This window comes from Corylus avellana, chromosome 11, assembly GCF_965113065.1.
Source record: "Corylus avellana chromosome 11, dhCorAvel1.hap1.2, whole genome shotgun sequence".
NCBI lineage: Eukaryota > Viridiplantae > Streptophyta > Magnoliopsida > Fagales > Betulaceae > Corylus > Corylus avellana.
Window position 1 is genome coordinate 10,568,105 of NC_142500.1, and position 8,785 is coordinate 10,576,889.

Here is an 8,785-nt window from a genome sequence, read left to right on the forward strand (position 1 = left end):
TATTATATTATGTTGAATTAAATGTATAAAAATTTTGATTGCTTCTCTTAAGACCTGTTATCATCGTCCATTAGTAAACACATTATTAGTAAAAGGTTGGATCTAAAGCCTAAGTGAGTAGTATCATTCCGAGTTCAAGATCTATTAGATGCAATGATAAAAATAAAATAAAAATATAAAAACGTATTCAAGAACCACCAATTGATCTCATTCATACATCTAGGATGGTAGGTGAATTTCCAAACATGAGATTTGACCTGTAGGAGGTTAAAGTAGATTACACAAATGACCTGGGGTTAAATATGCAGCGAGTTAAGTTTTTGTTTTAAAATGATTCTTACTTCGGTTGTTAATGTTTTTGGTTTTTTAGTTCGAAAAAGTGTTTTAATATGAAATAAAGATAAAAAATAGTTTTAAAGTGTTTTGTTTTAGGTTATTTGTTAATATTTTTAAGAATAAATGTAAAATTAGTTCTTGTAGTTGGTCTAAATTACAACTTATTTTATGTGGTATCAAAGTTAACTAAAAAGATCCTTGAGATAGGATAAAATAATAATTTAGTCTATGTAACTTAACATATTTTGTTAGTGTGTCATGTCAGCACCAATAGTATGATGACATATGACACTTTTAATAAAAATATATAAAGATATTAAAGATATAAAACTGAAAAAAAAAAAAAAAAAAAAACTCATTGCTTCCTCCCACCAGTTCACCGCCAATGAACACCGCCCGCACGCTCGGGCTCCGTTCAAGCCTTGCTCAATGTCCTTCCCTCTCGGAATCTCGTCCAGCTCGTACACCGCAGGGTTCACCCTGAACTCGCTGAAAAGGGTCTTCACGGTGTGGCACATGCAGCAAGAGCTCTTGCTGAAGATCACCACCGGCCTCTCCGATGCAAATTTCGTCACCCTCTCCATCGCCAAATGCAAAAAGGGTACACGGTTTTGGAAGAAAGAAAATAACTGGGCAATGTGGGTGATGAAGGTTTTGGTGTGGGGGAGTAGAGCTCCCATGGGCCATGGCGCTCCTTCTACCCCCATGGGCCGGGGGTGGCTACCCCTTCCTCAAAGAGAGGGGTGGCTGCCCTCTATTTGCTTGTTTTTTTGTTTTTATTTTTATTTTATTTTTTTTAGTTTTATATATATATATATATATATATATTAAAAGTGACGCGTGTCGCCATTTTATTGGCACTTAATGGAATCCATCCAATATTTTAATGGAATTTGACTTCAATGACTAAATTGTTTTTTTGGCATATCCCATGGACCTCTGAGTTTATTTTTACACCACGTAAAGAGATTTATAATTTAAGCCAATTACAATGACTGATTTTGTATTAATCCCATATTTTTATTTTGCAAACAGAAAACATAATTGATAAACAAAGCTTGAATTTTTATGGAATCGTTTCGTCCAAACCACATCGGAAGCTCGATCAAACCAAGAAAATCTTAGATCTATCTCATTCAAAGCATATTAGAAGTTAAGCCCATTAGGGGTTCTGGTAGGTTTGAGTTTGAGGAGGATTTTCGTTGAGGGAGAGGGAGAGAGGAAGCGAGGAAAAAAATAAAATAAAATAAATCTTATACGGTGTAACAGTTCATATGTAAAATAAAAAAAATCATAGAATGTGCTCCAGTAAACTTTCATATGAAGTAGTTCATATATAGAATAAAAAAATATTTTTACATTGAACTTTCACATATGAAAGTATACTGTAGCAAAATTTAACAAAAAATTTATTTCTGAGCCTGTTTAGAATTGTGTTTGAGAAATAGAGTTTTTAAGTCAAAAAGAACTTTTAGGCAAAAACTTCATTTTTAAGCTTTTGCCAAAAATGTTTTTTTGACCATTTTTAGGTTTTTTGGACCCTTAAAAGTATTTTTAATTTTTTTTACCAAACAAGTACTTTTTTCTTCAAACGAACTTTTTGAGTGTTAAAAGTATTTTTATACCCTTCAAACGCAATCTCAGACAGGCCTGAAATGACAGTTGAAGGAGAAAAATAGCCCATAATAGATATAGTTTACTATAAAGGGTCTAAATTCTACGCATGATTTTAAGGGTTTTTTTTGGAGACTTATAAATACTTTTTTTTTTTTTTAATTTAAATGAAAACCACAAAGTTCATCTGAATACTTTTTGAGTGCGCAAGAGAGTCTAGAAAGAGAGAAAAATATGTTGGATCTTTAACAATTTTATATCCACCACCACCATCAAGAAGCTACCGAAAAATGTTTTTTCTAGATTTTGATATGGAAATTACGCAAATTGAGAACTATTCTTCATAACTGCAACTTGTGAAGTAATGGATTGCTGAATTCAAAGACACTAAACAATTAGTGTGGTTAGCAGTTGGTAACCGCAGCAGAGGAGGCGATTTTTCTCTCTAGATTTTCTGGAGGAGAAGGTATCTTTTGTCTTTCACATATTTTCTTAGATTGTGAAGGATGATGAACGACACTAGAAAGGAAGATGAATTAACTAATCTTTGGAGTAATCTTTCTCTTACGGAGGAGGAAACCTTTGAAGTGGAAGCACAGGAAGAATCAGTAGGTGATATTGTTCTTAAAGGTGAAAATTGTCTCGTGGGTAAGTTGATTGCAGATCAAGTAATAGGGAAGGAAGTAGTTCGGTCGAAGATGATTGGGTTGTGGCATCTGACAGGTTCGTTGTCTTTCAAGGTAGTAGGAGATAACTTATTTCTGATGCAGTTTGAACAACTCTGGGATAAATCGAGAGTGTTGGAAGGCCGTCCTTGGCTATTTGAGGGGCATCTTCTTCTGGTTGAGGATTTTGATGGATTAACACCACCAAACCATATGGTTTTCTCTTCTGCTGATTTTTGGATCAGAATGCATAATCTTCCATTAGCATGTATGGGTACTGAAACAGGTAGCAGATTGGGCGCGTCTGTGGGTCATGTGGAAGAAGTTGATACAAATGAAGAGGGAATTGGTTGGGGGAAATATTTACGGGTTAGAGTCAGGATTCCGATTCATCGACCTCTAGCCCGAGGACGAATGCTCAAACTGAAAGATAAGTCTTTTTGGATTGTTTTTCAGTATGAGAAGATACCAAAATTCTGTTTCCAGTGTGGAATGATCGATCATGGAGGGCAGCGATGCACGAAGAGTAAATCTGGGAGTGTTACGGGACTCGAATCCAAAGCCCAGTATGGCCCGTGGCTTCGGGCAGGCTCTTCGAAATGGCGATCTGAGAGGGATTCGTACCGCCAAGGGTGGGATAATGATGCATCGGAGGGAATGGGTAACAACATGTTCGGTGATCGTTGGTCTGGGGATAGGCGCCATCGGTCGGAGGAGGAGCTATCTGCTAAGGAAGGATCACGTTGTGACAAAGGGGTAAATCCTGTACATTCTGCTCACTCAGCAACTTTTTCACATGCACTGGAGAAGGAAGAACGGGTTGGCAGTTATGGTGGAGATGGGAAGGAGTTTATTTCTCACACTGTTCTGTCAGAAGTTGTGGGAAAGGCTAATCAAGTTAGTGTTCATGGGCAGTATTTAATCAGAGACAATATTCCTTTACAGAGGGAAGAGAGTGTGGGGCATAATACAGAGATGGCTGGAAATAATAAGGCAAAGGAGTTTGTTTCTACGACAAATCCCATGCAGGGTAGTGATGGGGATCAAAGAATATATGCTAAGAAACACGTCCATGTGGCATCACATGAGGGCCTAGTTGGAAAATATTGTGTTGTAAAAAAGGAGAGTCTTGGGAAAACAGTGGCAAGGATACCACGCCATATAGGTCCACGGATTGCTGACGTTGCGAACCTTTTTGCCCAACATCTGGAGGGCCACTATGAGGAGAAGTCTGGTTGTAAGCGGCTACGGGGGGTATAGGGAATAGCGGCTTCGGTGAATCCAGTAAGTCCTACAAAACGGTTAAAGACAGATCAGGCAGAGGTATATGGTCAGGAAAGTGGTTTACTTAGTAAGGTGGAGGCTGCTTTGCAGCCCCGCCGTTCACCATGAATCTTTTAAGTTGGAACTGTCGGGGGCTTGGGAACCCCCGAACAGTTCGGGACCTTTGCCGATTGGTGAAGGAAAGGCGGCCCAAACTGGTTTTCTTGATGGAAACCAAATTACTTACTCACCGGATGGAGGCTATAAGGGTAAGAACCGGGTTTGGTAATGTTTTCGTGGTGGATAGTGTTGGTAGAAGTGGAGGTTTGGCATTGATGTGGAGTGATGATATTACTGTAGATATCCAAAATTACAGTAGGCGACATATTAACGCGGTAATTAAAACTGAAGTTTCTGGATCAGCTTGGAAGCTTACTGGATTTTATGGTCATCCGGAAGTCGGGAAACGCAATGAAGCCTGGAATTTACTTCGTCATCTTGCTTCTTTTTCTCCCAATGCTTGGCTGTGTTTAGGTGACTTTAATGAAATTTTGGAGGCAGACGAGAAGTTTGGAACTATACCGAAGCCTAGATGGCAAATGGTGGATTTTAGAAACACTGTGGATTTCTGTCAACTTCATGATTTGGGGTTTGTGGGTCCTAAGTACATTTGGTGTAACATGAGGGAAGGGGATAATTTTATTAAAGAAAGGCTAGATCGCATGTTTGCAAACTCCAAGTGGCAGGAGGAGTATCCGGTCTATGAAGTGCAGGTCCTAGCTTCACGTAACTCGGATCATGCCCCTTTAAATTTTACATTTCGTCGGCTGGGAGAACGAATCAGACCTTTTTGGAAGCAGTTTCGGTACGAAGCTGTGTGGGGGAAGAATGATAAACCAAAAGCTGTAGTTCATAAGGTATGGCGCATTAAGGATTCAAGGAATATGGGGCGGCAGTCATTTAAACAGAAGTTGGTAAAAAGTCAGCAGGTTTTGATGAAATGGCAAAGGGTAAATAAACCTCCTTCAGAGGGTCTTATTATCCAAAAAACAAATTTGTTGAGTTCTTTGCAGGGAGAGGAAGGTCTTCCAGATTTGTTGGAGATTAGGAGACTTCAAGGTGAGGTTAATGATCTCTTGGAACAGGAGGATTTAAATTGGCGACAAAGGGCCAAAGAACATTGGTTGCAGATGGGGGATAAAAATACGAGTTATTTTCACTCTTGTGTAAAGACCCGGAAGAAGAATAGTACTATTCACAACATCTATGATGAAGATGGGCAGAATTACTCCACTACCGAAGGTGTTGAACATGCCTTCACCCACTATTTCAGTAAGCTTTTCACGTCCTCAAACCCTACAGGTTTGGAGGAGTGTCTGGCTGCTTTGCCGTGTAGAGTGACACAACTGATGAATGATAGTTTGATACGTGATTTCACGACGGAAGAGGTGCGCATGGCTTTAGATCAAATGGCTCCTTTAAAGTCCCCAGGACCAGATGGTTTTCCAACTTGTTTCTACCAAGACCAATGGGAGGTTGTGGGTCCAGAGGTATGTGATGCGATTAAAAGTTTTGTTACATCTGGATGTTTTGATGTAGATGTTAATTTCACTCATATTGTGTTAATTCCGAAGAATCGTCAGCCTACTAGAGTAACCGAGTTTCGTCCTATTAGCCTTTGTAATGTCATTTATAAAATACTGTCTAAGGTCTTGGCTAACCGGTTGAAGGAGGTCCTTCCTTTCATTATTTCAAGTACTCAGAGTGCTTTTATGCCGGGTCGTCTAATATCGAATAATATTTTAGCGGCATATGAAACACTTCATACAATGCATGCTCGTATGTGGGGTAAGGAGGGTTTTATGGCAGTTAAAATAGATATGAGTAAGGCATATGATCGGGTGGAATGGGTGTTTTTGGAAGAAGTAATGCGTAGGTTGGGCTTTGTGCAAAAATGGATTGACTTAATTATGAAGTGTATAACAACTGTCCGTTATTCGGTTGTGGTCAATGGTCAACCAGTGGGGGATATTCGGCCTACTAGGGGAATTAGACAGGGGGATCCGCTTTCCCCTTATTTGTTTCTCCTTTGTGCTGAGGTGTTAAGCTCAAATTTGCAACAGGAAAAACGTCTAGGATGGCTCCGGGGGGTTCCTACTTCGGTGGGTGGCCCGCGTTTAAATCATTTATTTTTCGCAGACGACAGTTTGCTCTTTTGTAAGGTTAATCAGGGAGAATGGCAGTGCCTGTCTAATGTTCTGGCTATCTATGAAGGAGCATCGGGGCAAAGGCTTAACAAGGATAAAACTTCGGTTTTCTTTAGCCGTAACACTAGTCGGGAAGCTAGAGAGTGGTTTCTTCAGTTAACAGAAATTCCGGAGTCACAACGGTTTGATACATACTTGGGGCTACCAGCTTTGGTGGGAAAATCCCGCATCAATGAATTTCATAATATCATTGACAGGGTCCGGCGAAAGGTGTCTGATTGGAAAAATAAGTTTTTGTCTCTTGCAAGCAAGGAGATTTTGCTTAAAGCGGTGGTTCAAGCCATTCCTACCTACAGCATGAGTGTGTTCTTATTACCCAAAACTTTATGTAAAGAGTTGAATTCTATGATGCAGAAATTCTGGTGGGGTCATAAGGATAATGAGAAAAAAATTCATTGGATGAGTTGGGAGAGGATGGGTGTTGCAAAAGCTCAAGGGGATATGGGGTTTCGTGATCTTCATTGTTTTAATAAAGCCCTCCTAGCTAAGCAATGGTGGAGATTGCTGCAGGATCCGGAGAGTTTGGCGGGTCGTATTTTACAGGCAAAATATTTTTCTAGGGGATCCCTGCTGTCCGCTAATTTGGGAAGTCGACCCTCTTATGCATAGAGAAGTTTAATTGCAGTTCGTGAGCTATTTTTAGAGGGTTTGATATGGCGGATTGGAGATGGGAGTGCAGTCCAAATCTGGGAGGACAAATGGCTCCCTCGGCCAATGTCTTATGCTGTCCAGTCTTTATGTTCCAGATTACCAAGGGATGCAACGGTGGACGCTCTCATTGATCCAGATTTGGGGGGTTGGAACATCAAGTTGATTCAGGAAATTTTCACTGCAGAGGAAGCTACGTTGATTTGCAGCTTACCAATGAGTAGATATCGGAGAGTTGATAAGTTGATTTGGAGACCCACTACCACGGGGGTGTTCACAGTTCGAAGTGCATATCATTTGGAGAAGGATAGGCAAGCAGCAAGGTGGAGAGAGGGATCCAATCGGTCAGGGGATAATAATTTGTGGAAACCAATTTGGAACTTTCAGGTGCCACATGCTTCAAAGGTTTTTATGTGGAGGGCTTGTTCCAATATACTCCCCACTAAAGACAATCTTTTTAAGAGGGGTATAGTTCAAGATGATTCTTGTATTTTCTGTACAAGGGAGAAAGAAACTGCTTTGCATATATTATGGGAGTGCCCATCTTCCAGGGACGTGTGGGGGGTCTGCACTAGAAGCATCCAAATGTGTGGTGGTTTCTATATGTCTTTTATGGAGGTTGTTATAGATTTGATGACTAAATGTAGTAAAGAGGAATTGTATCTTTTTGCCATAATATCCAAACAGTTATGGGCGAGAAGAAATGCTGTTTTGTATGGAGGTGATTTTCAGCATCCAAATTATATTGTAAAAGTTGCCCAGGAGATGTTGTTGCAGTTTTCGCTGGGTTCAGGTGGGCACACGGGTGGTATTGAGACTCAAACTGTACCTATTTCACAACTAAAATGGCAACCTCCCTCTTTTGGGCGGTACAAGCTCAATTGGGATGTGGCGTTAGATTTCGAATCAAAACAATTGGGCATTGGAATTGTTGTGAGAGACCATAGTGGTTTTGTGATTGCAGCTCAAGGTAAGAGGATGACAGGGAATCCAGAACCTGTGCAAGCGGAGGCTATGGGTGCACTGTTTGCATCAGAATTTAGTCGGGATTCGGGTTTGCCGGATGTTATCATGGAAGGGGACTCACTCCTAGTGGTCAAAGCTTTACGGAGTTCAAGTCCAAATGGGAGTTCTTATGGGCAGATTATTGAGGACACGCGAAGAATTTTATACACAAGACGGAGTTGGATGGTTACACATGTCAAGAGACAAGCTAATTCTGCGGCACATCATTTAGCGAAGAATGCTCTTCTCAATATTCAAGATAGGGTTTGGATGGAGGAATGTCCTCAATGTATTGTTTCTATTATTTCTTTAGAGCTTGTTGCTCTTGTTAGTTAGAGTTTTTTAAACTCTGGTCTATTTGATTATGAAATGAGATGAATCTTTTATCCAAAAAAAAAAAAAACAATTAGTGTGGAGAGCAAATTGAGGAGTCAATGTATAATGCGGAGGAAGAATTAATGATTTTGTATTGTATATGTTAAATGGGTTTCCCCTTTTGGATTTTTCATGTGACAACCTTGATTTTGTGCTATTATTTGTATTGAGTAGCGATTTTTAGTACACAGACATGCTTAAACAATAAGCACACCGGTGTTCAAATATTATTTTATTTTATTTTTTTACTGTTCAAATATTATTTTAATAATATTTTATAATATTTTAACACCGGCGTGCTAAAAATCACTACTCATGTGTATTTGTTAAGATTTTATCGTTGTGGATTTGGAATCTAATTTGATCAATTTCCATAATAATTATTAATTATTAATTACTTTTGTCTTTGTCTTTGTTGATGTCAAACATTACATTAAAATTGATAACTACCAAAAACTTTCTACATTCAGTAGTTTATTCAACTAATGAATGTAACCCAGGTCTTTTCAAAACCAATAAAATACATTATTTTCTAAACCCTTTATAAAGTCATCTGGAAAAATAATTTTGATGCTTCTGATTTTTATTTTTCATACAATTTACAGGCTAATA

At 39.2% G+C, this 8,785-nt stretch overlaps 1 protein-coding gene across 1 annotated transcript; it reads left to right on the plus strand.

Annotated features, from left to right (window-relative positions):
* Positions 1-6,859: 6,859 nt before the first annotated feature.
* Positions 6,860-8,134, plus strand: LOC148583079 (uncharacterized). Its single transcript, XM_088511540.1, has one exon. It carries the CDS (start codon positions 6,860-6,862, stop codon positions 8,132-8,134), a length of 1,275 nt encoding a protein of 424 aa, XP_088367666.1.
* The last annotated feature ends 651 nt before the right edge of the window (positions 8,135-8,785 follow it).